Source organism: Phacochoerus africanus, chromosome 12 (assembly GCF_016906955.1).
Source record: "Phacochoerus africanus isolate WHEZ1 chromosome 12, ROS_Pafr_v1, whole genome shotgun sequence".
In the NCBI taxonomy this organism is placed as follows: Eukaryota; Metazoa; Chordata; class Mammalia; order Artiodactyla; family Suidae; genus Phacochoerus; species Phacochoerus africanus.
In genome coordinates, this window is record NC_062555.1 from 54,659,888 (window position 1) to 54,679,970 (window position 20,083).

Here is a 20,083-nt window from a genome sequence, read left to right on the forward strand (position 1 = left end):
GATCCATATTTTATTTCCAAGGTTTTGCGGGTTTTTAGGAGATTCTCCAAAATTCATTCAATCATTAAATGCTTGTTAAAGTTGTATACTACACAGCTCTTCTTGTGAGAAAGACAAAGGCACATAGAAAACCATATTGGGCATCACATCTCCATGATCCGAGTTGCTGTGAAGGAAGGTGAAGGCTCAGAGGGGCACTTCTAGGTGGAAGGCAGGATCCCAGTGCCAGGGCTATGCTGAAGGAGCTTCAGGAGAGCTTCATCTTCTCCTTCATCCCACACTCCTAGGATTGGTTTAGATGGACCTGGCTGAAATGTATCCTCCACCAGGGCACAGATTTGTGTTTCTTTTGTTCACTACTGCATCCCTCATGCCAGCAGTGCTAGGCACATATGAGACGCTCAATGTATATGTGTTGAATGAATAAATGAGTGAATGAATGAATGAAGTATACCTTTTAATTTCCGGGGCAGTTTTTATAGAGTATATTCTGAGGAACCAGTTATATCAGAACAAGATGAATTGTGTTAAAACTATAGATCCTAAGGGCCTGATTCCCAGGTCAGAATTTCTGGAAGACAAGCACTGCTTGTATTATCTTCTGCAGCCATCTGGCCCCCCAGGATCCTACCTCTACACCTGTGTTGACTTGGGGCTGACACCTCAAGGGCTTCTTGCGATTCCTCTCTGCTTCTTAGAACCCTCTCCAAATGCTCTCGCCCCTAGAGATGCTGCATCTGAAATAATGACCACATCCCTTGCTAGTCTCTCCATGTTTCTTGCTGCCACCCTACTCAGGCCCTTTTACTTTTCATCTGGATGGTAGCATCCTAATTCTCCTTCAGTCACCTTAGACTCTCTGCTAGCTCTGAATGCATGCTTTAGCCTCTGTTGGACCTTCTTCCTGTGGCGTCCTCTTTCCAGCTCTGCTGGTCGAAATCCTACTTATTCCACCTATCCTGTTCAAGACCATCTCCAAGGTCACCTCTTGAAAATCACTCTTGGCTCTCAAATTAGGAATGAATCCTCCACTCTTTAGCTCTTCAAGGTGTGTCTGTGTTTCTTTGATAACCAGGTGTCACCTGTCTTTTGTGATGGTTATCGGTGCATTTATCTTTCTTGCCTGGAACACTGGAGCCCCCTGTCCCGGTCAACATCAAGCACAATAACAGATGCTCAATATCCACTTATTAAAATAAATTAATATTTTAGAGAGAAAGGGAACATCCAGTCACTCAGCAAAGGGTGTCAATATCCACTTCCCTTTAATAGTTTTCTCCTGTTGTTGTTTTTTCCTCAGCCATTTACCAGTCCCTCTCTTATCTACATTGTAATTATGGAGGCCAATTACTGAAAACTATACAGAAATCTGCCAATTTGCATAATGGTATAGAAACACAAAGATTTACAGTGAAAATTCAGTGGCTACATACTATGTCATCATTGCAGGCCTAAAAAAGGGGACAACTTTTAAGGTGTTTTTTTTTTTTTTCCTGTCTACCACTGAGTTTTAACCACTGAAGAAATCTGCCAAGATGAAAAATAATCAAGTCCTAGGATTCTCTAATAAAATGTATACAAAATAGGTCTCCCCAATGAGAAGACAGTTGAGGGCAGACGGTATCTTTACCAGCGAATCACATCACTGTCCAGAACATGTCCTAGCATTCCACATCAGGAGGCTCAATTTTTTTTCCCGTACATTTGCTCTAATCCACTTGTATTGGACTTAACATGATGGCTGTCTTCAGTGCATTAGCTTTGTTTGTTATTCACAGGTGAAAGAATAGTGGTTTAATACTTAGACTACTATTTTTCAGGGGTTAATCTTACTAAGGAGAAAGTGTGGATTCACTGGAACATTGTATTCTTCACGTGTATCTGATAAAAGAGGGTTTACTGACTAATGCCACGTCCACCTCTTCCTCCTTGTTATTGTCTTTGCAGATGCAAAATAGAACGACATTGCCTGCGCTGTCACGGTTGAAAGTTGAAAGCCAAATGAATGCTTCTGCCATTTAGATGGGTTTGGGGTGTGCATGAGGAATTTTAAAAATATGTGTCCGTAAGTTATGCAGCTACTGTGATCTTTTATTTTTCTCTGTCTCTCTTTTTATCCCCTTTACTGGTGCCTGTATTTCTGCCCATTAGAAACTGGATCCTTTGCCTTTATTTGGTCCTGCTGTTTAATTCACACCTGATGTCCTCTGAGTTATTTCTCTGAGAACCAGCCGGCTGCACCATGCTGGCAAGGAGGCTTCAGATGGAAAAGGAGCAGCAGGAACTGATGAACCATGGCAGAAACATTTTTGTGTAAATATAGCTAATGATCATCATCTTAATAAAAACACCACAGGACCAAGAGACAAAAAGAGTGATGCTGAACAATATTTAGAGACCAAGCTCTCCTCAACTTACTAGCTGATATTTGCCTTTGTCATTTTATAATTCCCATCAATCAATGAAATGCAAAACCGCTTGATAGTACACCAATAATCTTCATTCTTGGCTGATTTAATTTTGCCAAATGAAAGTGTCATTGCCAACAGAATGAGTTTCATCTTGGGTGGGGTTGGGGGGGGAACCATATAGGTGCCCTTGTCATGCTCTCAATTTTCAAAAGAGGAAGGGGTCCCCTGGCCAGCTCAAGGGATTTGAGCCTACTCATCACCCACCTTTATGGGGCAGTGACTCACCTTGGGCCTCGCTCCAGGTAGAGGCCTGATACTCCGTAATATTTAGAGAAAGTTCAGCCAGGGGAAATACCGTCAAGGGGGCTTGCTTGAAGACTGTACTCCAGCCATCCCCAGAAACCATCTAGGAGTTTTTTGTGCATTAAGCGAGACCATCTTAATGCACAAAATGAAAACTTTTTCCAGGATGGGTTTAAAGAAGATTCCCTAAAATCCTTGTGGACTGCACTGTTTCCCTCCCAAGTCTCCTCTTTTTCTTGTTAGCCACCTGCCTCTCTGAATTATTTAAGACAATTCCATTTGCTTTGAACAGTTTTATAGACAACAGCCTATGGACAGGGTGCTGAGGACATGGTCCATACCTCTTTACACAGACTCAAGGAAGGACCTGTTCTGTGGTCTCTTCCAGCTGCCCAAGTTATTTGCTTGTTCTTATGGGGTTGAACCATAAGAACACCTCTGCGTAGGCTACTTAGAAAGCTTCATGCTGAATGTGTAGACCATTTGCCAAACACTCAGGACCTCAGGGCATGCCAGCTTCTCTCTGATCTCTCCTTTTCCTACTTTTCTTTGTCAAAAGTCCCTCATGTCCTCTTTTAATGGCTGGATTTTTCTAGCAGTTGGGTTTTTCAAGCAAGTCCCGCTGGCTCTGGCCATTGCCTCCTGTGGGAGGTGGGAAGTCACTGATTGGTGGCATTTAAGTTAGGAATCTGGTCAAAATGAAAAATAAGGAGTTCCCGTCGTGGCGCAGTGGTTAACGAATCCGACTAGGAACCATGAGGTTGCGGGTTCGGTCCCTGCCCTTGCTCAGTGGGTTAACGATCCGGCATTGCCGTGAGCTGTGGTGTAGGTTGCAGACGCGGCTCGGATCTGGCGTTGCTGTGGCTCTGGCGTAGGCCGGTGGCTACAGCTCCGATTCAACCCCTAGCCTGGGAACCTCCATATGCCCAAGAAATAGCAACAACAACAACAACAAAAAAGACAAAAGACAAAAAAAAAAAAGAAAAAAGAAAAATAAAATCTTTGATCTTTCCAGCCTGCTTACATTTAACCATATGCATATGAGCTTTGAAAGCTAAAATCAAGTCCATTAGTCACAGAGTTCCATCTCTGAGAAAGGGGTGATCATCTATGGTTTAATTCAGAGCTACAAAGAGAGGTCAGTAGGTAGTTCCAGAGATTTTGAAAAAAAAAAATGCTTTCTAACTAGAGGTTACCCATGAAATGTCAAAAATAAGCTATCATGCTGGGTTTTTTATTTTTTCTTTTTGTTCTCCAAACAAAAAGGTTGCATATAATCTACCCAAGCCATTAATCACTGGATAAAAGCCATGTGCTAGGACAAGAACAACAATGAAACACCTCTTAGGAATCCAGAGGTTCCGCCATATAAAGCAGCATGGTTGGTTTTCTAGATGAGTGAGCATTAGAGGGCAATTTGGCTTAAAAAAGCACATAATGGGTTTTTCTTATATTCTTGCCCATCTATAGGATTAAAGAATGTAATCTTGGATAAGTTATTTCACTTTGGAAATCAATTTTTAACATGTCAAACTAAGGGGCACCAGATACAGTTTCTGTTTTTAGTTGACCTTCAGCCAACCCCCATGTGCTCACCTTTGCCCTCCACATGAGCCAGAGTTTAAAAACATCAACGTGGCGTCCACACTGTAAGGCCTTGTCTCCGGTGTCGTAGGACAGGTCATAGTGTTTATCTTGCTGAAAGAGGTAGGAGGCATGCATCTGGTTGCAGCTCTGCATCAACCCCTAGAAAAGAAGAGAAAACTTAGGAAACACTACTGACTTTGCTGGGCATTCTATTTGATTTACATTGTGGTGGATAGTATTTTTAAAAAAAGAGAGAGGTGTTGAATACCCTGGAAGAAAAAGAAAGACTCAAATGAGAAAAAAAAGAGGCCAATATCGGAACAGTATGGACTGCTGTGTTACGTCAGTTCTACAGGATAAATGGCTTAGGGTTAAATGTTATCAGAGGTTAACGACAGGCATATTTATATTTTTACTTTCCTTTTAAGAGAGGTTTTATTTTTTTTTAATCAAATTAAGAGTATAATGTTCATTGTTTGAGAGAATATCCTGGTTTTGTTGTAATCAAACTATTTTGGAGATTTTTGGTTTTGTAAAATATTATTAGTGTGATTTTTCTACTGTTTCATTCCTATTTAGATCAAGTACTCTTTTAGCAGTAAGAGTCTGAGTTCTTTAAGGAAATCATCATTTCTAAGACAGTTCACTGCTATCATTTTATATGCTAACATATAAAAGAATAAAGACATTGCTCCTCTGAGATGTCCTGAATGACGAATCTTTCAGACTTTATGTTGGTCTCTCAAGAGTGGTTAAAGCTTGAGTACTGTTTTTTTATACTCAGCTGCTTAAGGTAGTCACAGTGGAAAGTTTCATTATCAATGACCATTAATTTGCCCGAGCACCACATACTTACTAAGGAAAATGGGTGACAAAGCGACAGAACTCTTTCACTAAATGAATCATGTTCTCTGACTAAAACAGCATCACCAGTCAACTCACCACGTTTCAATTTGTCACAAAGCACAGGAAGACTCTGATGCCTTCCCAATCTACAGTTTAATTGTGATTTTACAGAATCTTTGGCATCGACTTTTTCTTTTGTAACTCATGACAAGAGAAAAGACTCAAGTGGGATCACTTAGTTGAAGTTAGAAGTGAGAACCCTTTTTAAAAGTTATCCAAGCTAAAACAAAATGCACCTAAATTTTTATTTTATTTTTTATTGTTATTTCCCCCAACACACTTTTTTTTTTCCCCACTGTACAGCATGGGGACCCAGTTACACATACATGTATACGTACTTTTTTCTCCCATCGTCATGCTCCGTTGTAAGTATCTAGACACAGTTCTCAGTGCGACACAGCAGGATCTCATTGTAAATCCATTCCAAAAGCAATAGTTTAAAAGGCAACTAACATTTGATCTAGATCCTGAAAGACTGAACTGTGTACCCAGAAGGTGGACAAAAGAAATGGTTTAGGTCTTGTATTTTGAATTTCATGTTCAGTGGAATTCATTATTTTTTTGAGACTAATAGAAAGTAAATACAATGTAATTGCAATAGAGCAGTAGAAGGACCCTGGATTGGTCTTGAAGAAAAGCAACTCAAAGCACATGACCTCTAAGAGGTTGGACAGCAACAGTCTCGTTGCACAAAGTCACATAAAGGGGGGATAATATTCCTGACTCTGAGTCATATCTCAAACTATTTAAATACAGGAAGAGATGAACAGTTGTTGTCAAAGAAATTCCAACGGTCAAATAAACTTAGGAAACTAACATAAATGCCTTCTTTTCAGATATTTATAATATATGGCAGCAATTAAAGGCTCTGATAAGTCCTGAAATAATCAAACTTGTTTTCTAACTTTTTAATCAAATACATCCCAAGCTTTTTGAAAACCAAGGACTCTCTTATCACAGAATACTTAAATATCATCGTATCACATGGCATTATTCCTTGGTCCCCTATCAGGGAGATGCTGTCAGAGCATCATGAACTCTTGGATTCAGCAGAGATGCTAGAGCTATTCATCTATTCCTTCTCCTTTTATCTCTCTAACCTCTTTTTAAAATTTATTTAATTTTATTGAGTACAGTTGACTTACAATGTTGTATTAGTTTCAGGTGTTCAGCAAAGTGAATCAGTCATCTGTATAAATATATTCATTCTTTTTACCCATATAGGTTATTACAAACTATTGCGTAGATTTCCCTGTGCTCTGCAATAGGTTCTCATTAATTACCTATTTTATACAGTGGTATGTCTGTTATTCCCACCCCCTCCCCTCTCTTTATCCTCTTAATGATAAGTGGTTGTCCAATCTCCATTCAGTCACTTCCCCCAGATGAGGCGTCACTCACGCATAAATCATTCATTGCCTTTTGGGCAGTTTAAATTTTAGAAGAGCATTCCTTTTATTGACCCTAAGTCAGACCTTAGATCATGGTAATTCTGATTTTGCCATCAAACGTACCAGCCAGTGTCACCAACCCAGCTCCCTGAAGCCTCATGAAAACAAACAAACAAACAAACAAACAAACAAACACAACTGACTCTCTCCCATTTGGGAGTCGTTTACACTGCGAAGACTGCCATCCTCTCAGTCCATTAAGTTAAATTTTTTTTTGTTTTTAGATTAAATATCTTTAGTTCTTTCAACCACCTCTCTTCCATGTTTGCTAATGTTTTTCACTGTTCAAGCTCTAGCTTGATGGGGTCCACTCTATAATCTGAGACCAACCTAAGCAAACCAGGTGTGGTTTAACCTGAGGACAGTGGAGGACTGCCACCTCCCTCATCTGAAACTCACTTCTTTTGTCCCCTATTTTTTTTAAATGATGCTGCAGAGTACAACGTAACGTCCTATGCTTTTTACACATGTACAAAAATTTAGCTATGCATGAAATATGCCTGTCTTGTTTAGTCAAAATATAACCATCCTACAGTTCCCCTTGTGGCTCAGTGGGTTAAGAACCTGACTAGTATCCATGAGGATGCCGGTTTGATCCCTAGCCTCACACAGTGGGTTAAGGATCTGGCCTTGCCTTAAGCTGTGGTATAGGTTGCAGATGTGGCTCTGATTTGACTCCTAGCTTGGGAACTTCCATATGCTTTTCCTAAATAGAAAAAAAAAAAACAAAACAAAACTATAACCTTCCTTTATTTGGACATAAGAGCAGAACCTGGCCATTATCCTCATTAAGACTTTCCCCTTTTTGGGAGTTCCCCATTGTGATGCAGCGGAAACAAATCTAACTAGGAACCATGAGGTTGCGGGTTCGATCCCTGGCCTTGCTCAGTGGGTTAAGGATCTGGTGTTGCCGTGAGCTGTGATGTAGGTTGCAGACACGGCTCGGATCTGACGTTGTTGTGGCTGTGGCTGGCAGCTATAGCTCCGATTAGACCCCTAGCCTGGGAACCTCCATATGCCATGGGTATGGCCCTAGAAAAGGAAAAAAGACCCCCCAAAAAAAGACTTCCCCTTTTTGTATGTGGCTCACTCTTCCAGCAGGTAAAATCACCCTGATTCTGTCATTCGTGTCTGTACACGTTTCCTCCACCCAACCCCACCTCTGGCCTGGCCAAACATCGGGAAAGACATACCTCTTCTCTAACGAGGAGAGCAGAGCACTGCAGAGGGACACCCATCATCTTATGTGGATTCCATGTCACAGAGTTGGCCCTGAAGGAGACAAATCATGTTAAGAGGGTGGCACCCATGCCAGGCTCAGACTACCAAGGCCCTGTGCTTGGGCAGCAGAGCTCAGGCTTCCTGGTGCTTTCCTCAGACTCCAGCATAACATTAATTTATAAAACAAGTGGGCTCTTCCACCCCCCCTGCCCCCCAGCCACCCATGGCACATGGAGCTCCTGTGCCAGGAATCAGATCTGAGCCTCAGACTCAACCTAAGCTGCAGCTGCGTGCAGGGCCGGGATCTAACCTACAACCCAGTGCCCCCAAGGCGTTGCCAATCCCATTGCACCACAACAGGAGCTCCTTAACAAGTGGGCTCTTAAATCTATAACCTTTTCTTTGTCTACAGAGACAGTGGATTAGGGCTAGTGTCACCAGGTGGTGACTTTGAGCTCCCTTAGGGGAATGCATTCAGCCACAGGGCTCTGAGGGCCTCTGTGAGTGACGGGGGTCATCCAGTCCAGAGTCCCTCATGTGGCCACCACAGAGCAGGGCACCAGGCAGGTGCCCCATGTGCTGCCACTCTTCCTGCTTCCAACACAACCGAAGTGCCCTGGAGCTCAGGGCAGTGGTTCATTCCACCACTTAATTTAGCTTTTTTCCCAGCTCAGTTCCTCCTCTTCCCATTCAATCAATTACCAAATGTTTCAAAGGTTTCCTTTCATAATAGCTTCTAGCCCACCCCCTGCTTCCATCTCTTTTCTAAGCGACAGATATCCTTCTGGACTACGGGGGAGATATGCCAAAGCCACCACAGCAGTTTTCAATCTGTTTTGTCCCAACATACTTGAGAAATATAACGCCTTCCCATCAATGATCTTGAGTCTCAGCTCAGGGACTGACACTATTTGGAAAATCCTAAATCACAGTCCTGGTTCAGATTCTTTTAATAATAATTATTATTATTACTTTAATCTGGATATATAGTCTTAATTGATGCTTGGTTTCCAGTTCATCCTCAGCCAGTACCACAGTTATTTTCTAGCTCCGTTGTTGTTGTTGTTGTTTCTTTTTTTCTTTTTTGGCCACCCTGCAGCATATGGAGTTCCCGGGCCAGGGATCAGATCTGAGCCGAAGTTGCCACCTATACCGCAGCTGAGGCAACGCCGGATCCTTAACCCACTGTGCTGGGCCAGGGATCAAACATGGGTCCCCGTACTCCAGAGACACCCCTGATCCTGCTGCACTACAGCAGGAACTCCTCTAGCACTGTTTACAGCCCTCTCCTCTTTCCTTTGGCCTCCAGCCCATATTCCAAACTGTGGGGTGGGGCTCATGAGGTCCTCACAGGTGAGCCCAGGCCAGGCATCACGTAGTCCTGTCACTTTTCTGAACCATTTTCCATCACACCAGAGGCTGTTTTCCTCTCAGAAAATTCTCTTCTCTTGCTCCTGGGTCTCCTAACGCTATTTCCCCGTGCTGGAATGTCATCTCCTGTTGCTTCGCTTGGTTAAATCCCACTTATTCTTTAAGGCTGATCAAGTATTATCCCTGCAGCCTCCTTCCATCTCCATCACCTTCTCTTCGTCATGCCCCCTGTGCTGCTCCAACCTCTTCCTCCTCCAGGTCCTGCGGGAGCAGCGGCTCACTTCACACGGGAATCTGCGCAGGGCTTCTGAGTGCCTTCTGAGGGATGCTTGAGGACGAGACTTAGGAACGTGAGCTTGGCATAAACAGACTCACGGGAGGAGGGACAGTCCAAGGCAGCTGCCTGCAGAGCGTTGTGTGGTGCTGCTGCTCCTCTGGTGAACAACAGACCAGGCCTTATCTGCCCCCAGAACCCAAGGTGTGAGAACCTTGGGAAGAATGAGAGGCTGGGCAAGGTCCTATTTATCCAGCTGATGAATGGCGGGCATCAAGCGGCCAGTCAGAGAACACTTACTGGCCTGGGGATCTTATCAGAATCAATGAATGGTCCAGCTCTGACACTGGCTGTCAGATACATTGGAACAGGGGAAAGAAGCAAAGGCAGTTCATGGCTAGAGGTCTACGACCCTGGATGGAGGACTAAAAGGCTTCATGAATAATAATGGAACTGGTATCAAAAAGCTCATTCCAGGAAAACATCTCCTTGTTCTTGAGATTGAGCCCAGAGTGAAAAACCCTGGGCTCTGAGCAGTAGGTAAATCATGGTTAAGGGAGGGGATCTTAGGAGCCAGAGTGTTTGCATCCAGGTTCTATCACTTCTTAGCTGTGTGACCATGAGCAGGTTACCTAACCTCTCTGTGCCTAGATTGTCTTTTCTGTAAAAGGAGAATGATAGTAAATCATTTAGGTAAGCGCTTATAACTGCGTCCCACACACAGTACACATTAAATAAGGTTGGCTCTTGCTATTTTCATCTCTATCATTTCCGATCTTTGTGACACTGGGCACCTATACACCCCCACTCTGTACCTTCTATGATACTCTATAGCTATGTGCCTCATTCCGATGAAACACAGCTTTATCAGTAATGACACCTGATGGAGAAGAAAATAGCTGTTCTCCAGGTCTCTGACTGAGGCTGTTTTATTTCTATGCTGCACTGATGGTCATTGAATTCTCTCGGAGGGGCTGCCTCATAAAGATTCAAAAAGATGCACAGTGATTCGATGACACAGCCTTATTTATTGGTGATGTGTTATTAATCAATCTCAGGTACATTTCAAAATGGTTTGCCGTGGGATTCAGTCACATGTCCTCTGTGATTTTCCCTAAGCTGGAGGGAGCCAAGCCCCCGACGGCCATTTTTGAGACACAACCTAGTGGCCTCATTTGCACCTCAAACTCCGAAGATCCCAAACGAAGCTGCTGACTTGCTCCCTCCTCATGCTTCTTTCCTCTCTCCTCCAGTCTGGACCGCAACTCCTTGCCCCATTTTCCTCCCAAGCTTTCAGCTTCCAGACCTTAGTGTTTGGTTTCATTCTCTTTTCTTCCCTCTCCTGATGTCACCCCTTGCAGTTCTTTTTTAAAATTCTATATAAATTACTTTACTCTGTAGCACTTTGGTGCTAGTTTTTGTTTTTTTGTTTTTTTTTGTAGATGGTGTATAGGGATCACTTAGAATATTTTCAATATTCATATGGTATCTACATTTATTAGGTATTACATTGACAGGCACTGTTCTACTTGAATCACGTGTATTAATTTATCTAATCCATACAACAATAACCCTCTAAGGTACACACTGGTGGAGTACCACTTTTCTAGATGGAGAGACCTCTTGCCCAAGGGCACACAGCCAGCAAGTCCGTAAATAGCATCCTTGCTCTCACCATGACCTAGTGCTACATGTATTCACTCTAAACCATGAAGAGTCTGAAATGTTTCTGGTATATGCATATTGAAAAACTTCCCAAGGCCATTTTGATATTCCCCCAGGATGATGGTGCTAGATTTTTGATGTAACTTTTGAGAAAGGTGTTTTATATAAAACAAACGCATGGTAGCTTGGTCACAGACAACTACAAAAAGTATGCCTCTCATGCCTTCCCACATAATACAACAAATTGTAAAATCTATCAAGGAGGAATCTCTCTGGAATTTCTTAAAGCATTAGAAAGTATAGCAAGGCAAAAGGAAGCAGTCTATAAAAATAATGTTTAAGCATTCGTAACATATGGTGTTCTTAGCATTATTGGAGTGTGACTTATCTATATATGCACACAAAATATTTTGGAAGCAAGTGAAGGATGCAGAAGGGCTGGTTCTTTAAATCACATGTGAGGAGCGGTGTCTGGGGCAGTGCATCCTGTTCTTCAGAAGCAGCAATCCTAGGCTCATCTCCTCCTTTCTCTCCCTGATGCTGCTCAGGTTCCTGCACTCAGCATCTCCCCCCTTCACTCCCTAGACCTCTGTGATGGCTCAGGAGCTTCTGTTGGCCCCGGCTTCCATCTCCACTTGAATGCAGAGCTGCCTTTCCAAAGCGCAGGTAATACCACTCCTTTCTTCCGTGACCTGGTGGTTATGGCCTGGTCCTTCCATCTCTCTTACCCCAACCTGAGAAACAGAACGCTCTCCATGGGTCATCATGGCTCACTTGGCAGTGATTCTCAGCTCAAGGACCTACACAGACCCTGACTTGGCTCTGCGGGAAGGCCCTCTACTGAGACTCCCTGGGTGGGACCTCTGGACATACTGCTCGCCCTTGCCATGAAGCCATCTCAGTCTCCAACCAGACTTGCGTGAACTTTCTCCAAGGACCGCCTCAGACTGCAGTGCCCCTGTTGCTTCTTCCACTTCTGCCTGATGAAGCTCCCGTGCCTGCTCCTGCGGGAAGGCTCCCCTTCCTCCCTGCTTAGAGGGAATGAATCCTAGTTTGGTGCCCTCCAGTCAGCTCATTCTCCTGTATCTTGAGCCTTTACTTCCTCTGCCTGGAATTCATTCCCCCAGCGACTGCAGTCTGCCCTCCTAGACTCTACACCTCTTGAAGACGGGCTTCATGTCATATGTGACTTGGGGTCCTCAGTGTGCCCCGTGTTGTGGCTTGTCTATGACAGAGGTTCCGTAATCAGTGAACTGAGTTTCTGAACCTCTGGCTCCCTGGGGTGGGAGTGAGAGCAATAATTGGTAATTCGGCAGGATCTCTTCTGGAAAGTTCAGCGGGGCCAGAAAGCGTTAAGAGTGGACCTGAAAATGGATGTTTACAAGTTCACAGCAGCCTGCTGCCAGGAGGGATTAGAGAAGGGTCTGTTTACAGTGCCCAGAAACAAACTGTAGAGTGCCAGGAACCTCAGCTACACTGTTTCCAAATAGCTCCACAGTTTTATCAGGGAAGGGAGGTGCTGAGAATTGTGTTGGTTCTTGAAGGAGGTGCCAGGCCGGGTTCTGGGGAAGTATGCCATTTTTATTATGAGGATGGCACTCTGGGGTCCCTGTGACCACTGGGCAATGTCTGGATTTGGGGACAAGAATCACGCATGCATTTCCTCCACTTTGGAATGAATCCTAGTTTTGGAAAAGTGTAACACCCCAAGTGAGGCAAATTTCTTTCCTAAACATGTGCCCAGACACATTAGGGCTGGGACTTTCCACTGGCCCTATGGTCTTACTCACCAGAGGAAGTGTGCCTTTTGCTAAGAGAAGTCACCAGCATGGATGTTAACGGATGGCTGAGGCATTTGGCCCCAAGCAGAACAACCACAGCCCCTCACTTTCAGACTTTCCCATTTGGCTGTTCCACTCAGTAAATGTACTTACATACAGTTTCCAGAATGGCGGCAATTAGCGAGAACTCCATGTCCCACGGTGAACGTTCTAAGCTTTGCTCTCAAATAATTGCCTTCAGTACAATAGAGCGTGGGTGTTTATTTTTCCAAGGCCCAGGGTGGGTGATCAGCAAGCTTTCAAGTCATCACGGTGGCGCGCGCTCTGCTCTGGCTCTCAGCACTTACGGTCGCAGTGGTGTGAAAGGTGCAGGAAGAGACTCTCACTCTTTGTGCCAGTCAGAAAGAGACCCGGAGACGAGAAGGTTCTGGATACAGGCCACCTCTCACGTCAGTTTAATTCTTGTTCTGATCCTCTAAATAGACACCTTCGGAATGGTTCTTTCTTCTTCATCATCTCGCTCCTGAGGTTACTGCTTCCTCCATGAGCTTCTGATTTCAGGCAGATCTTCATGACAAAAAGGAATTCAGCCCAGACCAGAAGCAGAGACCTAAGACTGGCTCTCTCTGGATGGGGACAGACCCAGGGACAGCAACCCTGCTGACACAGGCTTTCGCTGGTCTGTCTCTAAACTCTCCAGCCTTCTTTAGGCTAATGAAGCAGGTGCCCTGGACTGTGCCTCGGTAACCCCATCCCCCTCCTTCCACACCCACAGGTTCTCTGCGTGTGGGTGGGCCTGGGTGTCACACAGCACAGGCTACCCGTTCAATCTGGCCAGGCTGCGCTGTGTGGCCAGTGCTCACGGGTGTCTCCAAGTTCCATCGGCCTCTCTTCTTGCCTTGGAACAGAAATTATGCCAAGATGTCCAGAGGCTGAGCCAGTGGGAAGCCCTTGCTGGGCAGCATCTGGCTACTTGGCGGGCACAGTGGGCATCTCGTATGGAAGCCAGGCTTTCTCACTCGCCTGGAGTGTCAGAGCTCACTGCTGGCCTTGCCCTGCCTTGTTGTGGTGGGAAAACCGGGAACTCTGAGCTCCCTCTGCACATGGTCCAGCACCAAAGCCTGAGGCTGATTTTGTATTCTGTAATTTTTTTCCCCCCCTCTGGACCTGAGTTGCATTATGCTAATCAAATATTACCTCCTTTGTGTTTCATAGCTTTTATCAAAGGTCTACTGCTTAGTTTCTGAATAAAAGGTGTTTTGCAGCATCAATGAGAGCTACATCAGAAAAAAATTATTATAGGAATGAAACCATCAGAGGATATTATCACAAGTGTGTTTCACTTTAAATAAACTGGCTATATTAAATCCCAAAGCCCACTGTCAACACTGGTAAATTATCAGGTGCTTATTTTTTCTGCAAAATTATTTATTGGCTTCTTTAAAGCAGTGGATATCATCTTATGACACGTGAAATCTATAGCTCTCCCTAGAAAATAGTAGACTGTCTCAAGTTTTAAGCAATTTCAGCAGTTAGTTCAAAGGGCCCAGGAAGGTCATTCTTGAGTCCTCTGGCCAGCCATGGACACCAGTGAGGTATCTCTGTTTGAGAGACATTCCACTTGGATCATTTGATGTGGCGTTTGACTTCTTCTTGCTGTCTACACATAATATTCATGCATATATGACCACACAAGGCACACAAGCACTGCACAGAACAGGTTCATCTGTACACCAAGAGTTCTTGGAAACTGGGGCTTTTTACCTTTAGCTTTCATACTTTGTCATTAATAAGAAAAATGTGTGTACCTCTCCACGCCGCTCAGTTTCCACTTGTGTTTTCGGGACATCAGTAATCCCCCACCCCAAGCTGCCTGAAAAAGGGAGAGCATATAAAGAAAAGGTAATGTTGCTTCATTGTTTGGAGTTCTATTTTCTTTTTTTTTTTTTTTTGGCCATGCCTGAGGCATGCGGAAGTTCCCCGGGCCAGGGACTGAAACTGTGCTACAGGAGTGACCCTCGCCATAGCACTAACAACCCTGGATCCTTTTCTGATATCATTGCCTGGATTTCTAGAGTATGGTGTCTTCCAGAACAGCAAGAGTTTCAACTCTTATTGAATTATCTCTTCAATCCTAGCGACTTAGAGGGTTGGCCACCTTCTTCTGGTACAAGACTTCCAAAAGTTAAACTGGAGGCTTCTCTAAGATCTCAGGCTCCATTCCACATTGATATGGGCAGCAGGAGCCAAGCTGGGGGTGGGGGGGGCACGTTTCCTCAGTTTGAGGGAGAAAAGGAAATATCCCCCCAAACCATCACCACCACTTTTAGCCCAAGTGAAGTTCATAATCTCAGAACTAGAAACCCTGTTATCTCCAGAGTATAGAGTAGAGAAGGTGGGCTGGGACCTTTTAAACAGCTTCCAAATGGCAAGAAAAACTCTTTTTGACAAGTCTGGATGATTCCAGACAGAGGAAGCAGCCTCACACCACTATTTTACTGATGCATAATTTTGGATAATTCATTTGTCAAAAAAACCCAAAAACTAAAACAAAACAACAAACCAAACAAATGGACAAACAGACAAGCAGTAAAGATCTGTAGCAATTAGTTGATCAGCTAGAATGTGTCCCTTTAAAAATCTATATTCAAGTTGGGGAGTTCCCGTCGTGGTGCAGTGGTTAACGAATCCGACTAGGAACCACGAGGTTTCGGGTTCGACCCCTGCCCTTGCTCAGTGGGTTAACGATCCGGCGTTGCCGTGAGCTGTGGTGTAGGTTGCAGACGCGGCTCGGATCCCGCGTTGCTGTGGCTCTGGCGTAGGCCGGTGGCTACAGCTCCGATTCGACCCCTGGCCTGGGAACCTCCATATGCCGCAGGAGCGGCCCAAGAAATAGCAACAACAACAACAACAACAAAGACAAAAGACAAAAAAAAAAACAAAAAACTATATTCAAGTTGGAACATCTGAATTAGTGTGATGATCTTTAAAGACAAAGACAGGATGGCAAGAGGGAGATTTCATTGGAAAATGGTAACATTCTTTGGGTGTAAAAATAATCCTGGGATAATTTTGAGGGAAAAAAAAACCTATGTGGGGATAATGGCATTTTTTTTCTTTGTTGTAATTTTGTTCCTTTTACACTTTGAAAAATTATCCAATTTTCCAAATGTGTTTAATTATAGACTGTATCTACAGTAAGGATCATGAGTGGTAAACTTGATATGTTTCAAAGAAAGCTGATAAGATGGGTTAAAAAAAATCTCCTGGTTCTATTTTAACTAGAAATTCTGGAGGGGAGTCCGCAGCATCTGCTGGCTCAGGACACACATTTTCGTTTTTCAAGCTGTCAGGGTAATCCTCTTCCTGAATCAGCTAGTGAGGTCTAATAGGGTCTCCAGTTCCAAGAGCCAGGTCACTGATGGTACTTGGGTTTCCCAACCTTGTCCCAGTGTCTTCATGTGTAAAATAAAGGAGCCTCTGGCAGGCTAATGAACAGCTCACGCTGTGCAATCGGGGAAGGAAAAGAAGACTGGTAACTGTTACAGAGGCTAAATCTGGGGTAATGGAAATTTACTTAGCTTAGCCTGTGGAGGTTTTCTGCTTATAAAGAAAGGGGAATTAATTTGGTCTGAATGCTTACCATAAAGCCAAAGTGAGCTAAGTCAGTCTACTCAACAACATAAGCCTCTTGTACCAGAAGTACATCAACCTATGCTTCTTTCATCGAGAAAGTCTCACAATGAAAAACACGTCAGCTAAACCAAGCATTGCACTTAGTGATGATCAGGCACCCACGCCTTATCTCATCATGGGTCATCAGAGGGCATCTCTGAGCTACATGTGGAGTCATAGTGGTCTAAACTTAGATCCCTTTCATTTGTCCTTGTAAAAATTGACATTTTTTTCATTTTCCATTATTTTTTGGTGTGACTAACCCTGGAGTCAAAATATCTCACATATAGTTTATCTCACTAGAGGACCAAGATAAGATATTGGAGATTTGGTGATTGATGTTTCATAGCAAGTTGTCAAGTCTTCTTTCCTCTTCTATATACTAGTCTCTGAGTTGAAATGAATTTTTTAATCCATTGAGTTTCCCATAGAAATGCAACCCCTATTTACTCTTTTGATCATTCTCATAGGGAAGTTAAGCTTCGCATGTGTGTGTCTCTGTGTGTGTAATCATGTGTGGATGTACGTGGGCTATATATTCCTTCATGGACCTTATGACCCAGCGAATTGTGAACTAAGTGCTCAGCTTGGGTCCTGGTCACAGAACTAAGAATATTATCTTGGTGGGAACGTTAGGGCATAATCAGCCGCAGACTGCTTCCAGCGAATGCTGTGCACAATGTGAGTTGTATACTACTTTGTCTATGTAGTCTTTAAAAGTATAACTACACCATTGCGAAAATAAACTCCTAAAGTAAAACACAGAGAGAATACACTTCATTCCAGGAGCTCCAAGTGAAAAATGTGCAAGGACACATTAGTGGCAGTCCCCATGGGATACTTACATCCACGTGCATCCAGATCTTATACTTTTTGCAGATGTCAGCGACAGCTAGCAGGGGATCGAATGCTCCATAGACAGTGGTCCCAGCTGTGGCACTCACAAGGAAGGGGACAAATCCCTATGCAAATGAGAAAGCCCCAAATAATGTAAAACAAGGGCCCACGGATTCTTTTAAAAAGCTGATAAAAAGAGAGGAGGTTTTCCTCTTATCATACACATCTGCATTTCTGGGAATATCAGAAGGGTTATGGACACGTTTGGAGTAGGAATGATGTTTGCTTTCCAGGATCTGCGTTTTCCAGGCCACTCTGCTGGCCCTGCCCATGGCCTTCTAAGAACTTAGATATTCTGGTTCTCAGAAGAGGCTGCACTGGACACAGACGATAAGTAAGCGTTATAGCTTTGGTAGTGCCCAAAGCTATTTAAATATCCAGGGACTTTTTTGGGGCTTTTCTCCACTTTGCTTTCTTTTCTAGTCTTCCTTTTTCATAACACGGCCTCTGAACATAACAAATCTTGAGTGAGCGGACAGGAGGACGAAGCGAAGGAACTCCGACCAGCCTGTTATTCTTACGTGGAACATTCTCAAATAACTTATTTAGAGGAGAGTAAACAGTAAGCCATGACTTTTATCCATCTAAGTTGGCTCAGTCTGTCTGGCCATGGCTAAATGGAAATTGATAGTAATAATAGGTCGTTGCTGAAACATGGCTCAAGACTGCCTCAAATAGGAGGAACAGTAACTCCAAAAGGACGCAATGGAACATGATGTTACAGAGTCAGTCTTTAGGTGGCAGCAAAGGTTTAATTAACCTTGTGGTTTATCGGACTATCGTATGAGAAGGAGGGAAACCATCCTGCTGCTGCTTTTTTGGGGCAGAGGGTGGGGTGGGGGATGCATATGAAAATTAATAATTATTTCTGAAATCCTAATAATAAAATCCATGTGTTATATGGTTGAACTAGGAACTGTAGATTATGTCTACTAAAAGCTCTGGCTTGCAAACCATCCAGAGATGCAAATGACCTTCTAGAGCTTTGTAGGAATTTTTAGCAGGTCTTCAGAACTTGTTACATTTAAAAATAGTAACGAATTGTTTCCTGAAAAATAAGGTGTTTGGAGGGCCAGTCATATCAATATTTTTCTAGGCAGGAAACACTGGTCCCTTTCAAATGACCCCGCACAGGAATGTCCATGCTAAATTAGCTTTCCTGTATTTTCTACTTGTGAACGCAGTCTTTTGAATGTGTCTGTTTAATGCCAATACTCAGCCCCTGAGAAGACAAATCCTTTGGAAACTGTTACAATATCACTGTGTATAGTATTTATTCAGTAACTTAGACTTTTCCAAAGCAGAGCCTATAACTCAGAGAAATAACTAATGACTTAATGCAAAATTCCATAGTCTCTTTTAAAAATAAAACAAAAACCTACCCTCCACTACATGGAAATTAGAAATACACACCCTCAGCTTGTTATGGGCTGGAGAAAGCTCCCTTCAAAAACTTACTTTGGAAAGTTCCCTTTGTGGCGCAGTGGTAACGAGCCTGACTAGTACCCATGAGGATGTGGGTGTGATCCCTGGCCTCGCTCAGTGGGTTAAGGATCCGGCATTGCCCTGAGCTGTGGTGTAGGTCACAGACACGGCTCAGATCCCGAGTTGCTGTGGCTGTGGGAAAGACCAGCAGCTGTAGCTCCCATTCGACCCCTAGCCTGGGAACTTCCATGTGCCTAGGGTGAGGCCCTGAAAAGAAGAACAAAATAAAACTTACTTTTTGTTTGGCTTCAAGGATCCTTCTTTCAAGGTCAGATGGGATCATTTTCCCCCTGAAAAAGAAGATAAATATAAGTTTGCTTTGAATAATTTACTCTGTCATTCCATATCAGGGACCTTGGGCAGGGGGAATGGGCAGCCTTGTCAGATAATAAAATCTAAGCATTTGCTTCTCGCAGAGTGGAAAGCTATGGGCATGTTTCTGACATGTAGGCTTCAGCCTTTCCCAGGCATTCAACCTTCCAAGCTCATATTTATTTCATCCACGTAGGAACCCAGAGCCTGGCACAATGCAGGTGAAAGATCAATGTCTGTTGGAGACATATGACAATAAGGCAAAAATTTAACCCTAGGATGCTATTAATATGTTCACTTTATCTTAGTGACTGACCATGGGGGCCTCTGGAGATAAAACTTTTCATCTTTCCAGTTATCTTTAGAATTGGATGAATGACTTTAGAACAATGGTTTGTAAAATTTAGCATGTATAAAAAATCACCTACGCATGTCTTTAAAATGCATATTCCTTGGCCCTGATCTTAGGGATTTTTGATTCAGGAGGGCCCTGGAATTCATTCATGACACAAATATTTACTGAGCATTCACTATGAGCCAAATACTGCTAAGGGTGCTGGGGTACCAGGGTAAACAGACCAGGTTGTGCTCTCCAGGGCTTACAAGAGTGATGAAGGATAACCAGGAAACAGACAAACGTGCAGAGGAGTCTGAGTTTTGAAGAAGGTCACGGTGATGCAAATCACATGTTGAAAAACATCTTTAGAAATGGAGGTTTTAGCCTGGTAGGTATTTCAATAATTG

At 43.5% G+C, this 20,083-nt stretch overlaps 1 protein-coding gene across 1 annotated transcript in view; it reads right to left on the reverse strand.

Annotated features, from left to right (window-relative positions):
- The window catches only part of GAD2 (glutamate decarboxylase 2), a 77,203-nt gene that overhangs the window by 14,256 nt on the left and 42,864 nt on the right, over positions 1-20,083 (reverse strand). Inside the window, exons 9-13 of the mRNA XM_047755032.1 lie at positions 19,263-19,317; positions 17,491-17,607; positions 14,779-14,843; positions 7,852-7,930; positions 4,311-4,460 (exon numbers count right to left, since the gene is read on the reverse strand). Coding sequence (XP_047610988.1) covers positions 4,311-4,460; positions 7,852-7,930; positions 14,779-14,843; positions 17,491-17,607; positions 19,263-19,317 — 466 coding nt within the window. The remainder of the gene's footprint in view (positions 1-4,310; positions 4,461-7,851; positions 7,931-14,778; positions 14,844-17,490; positions 17,608-19,262; positions 19,318-20,083) is intronic.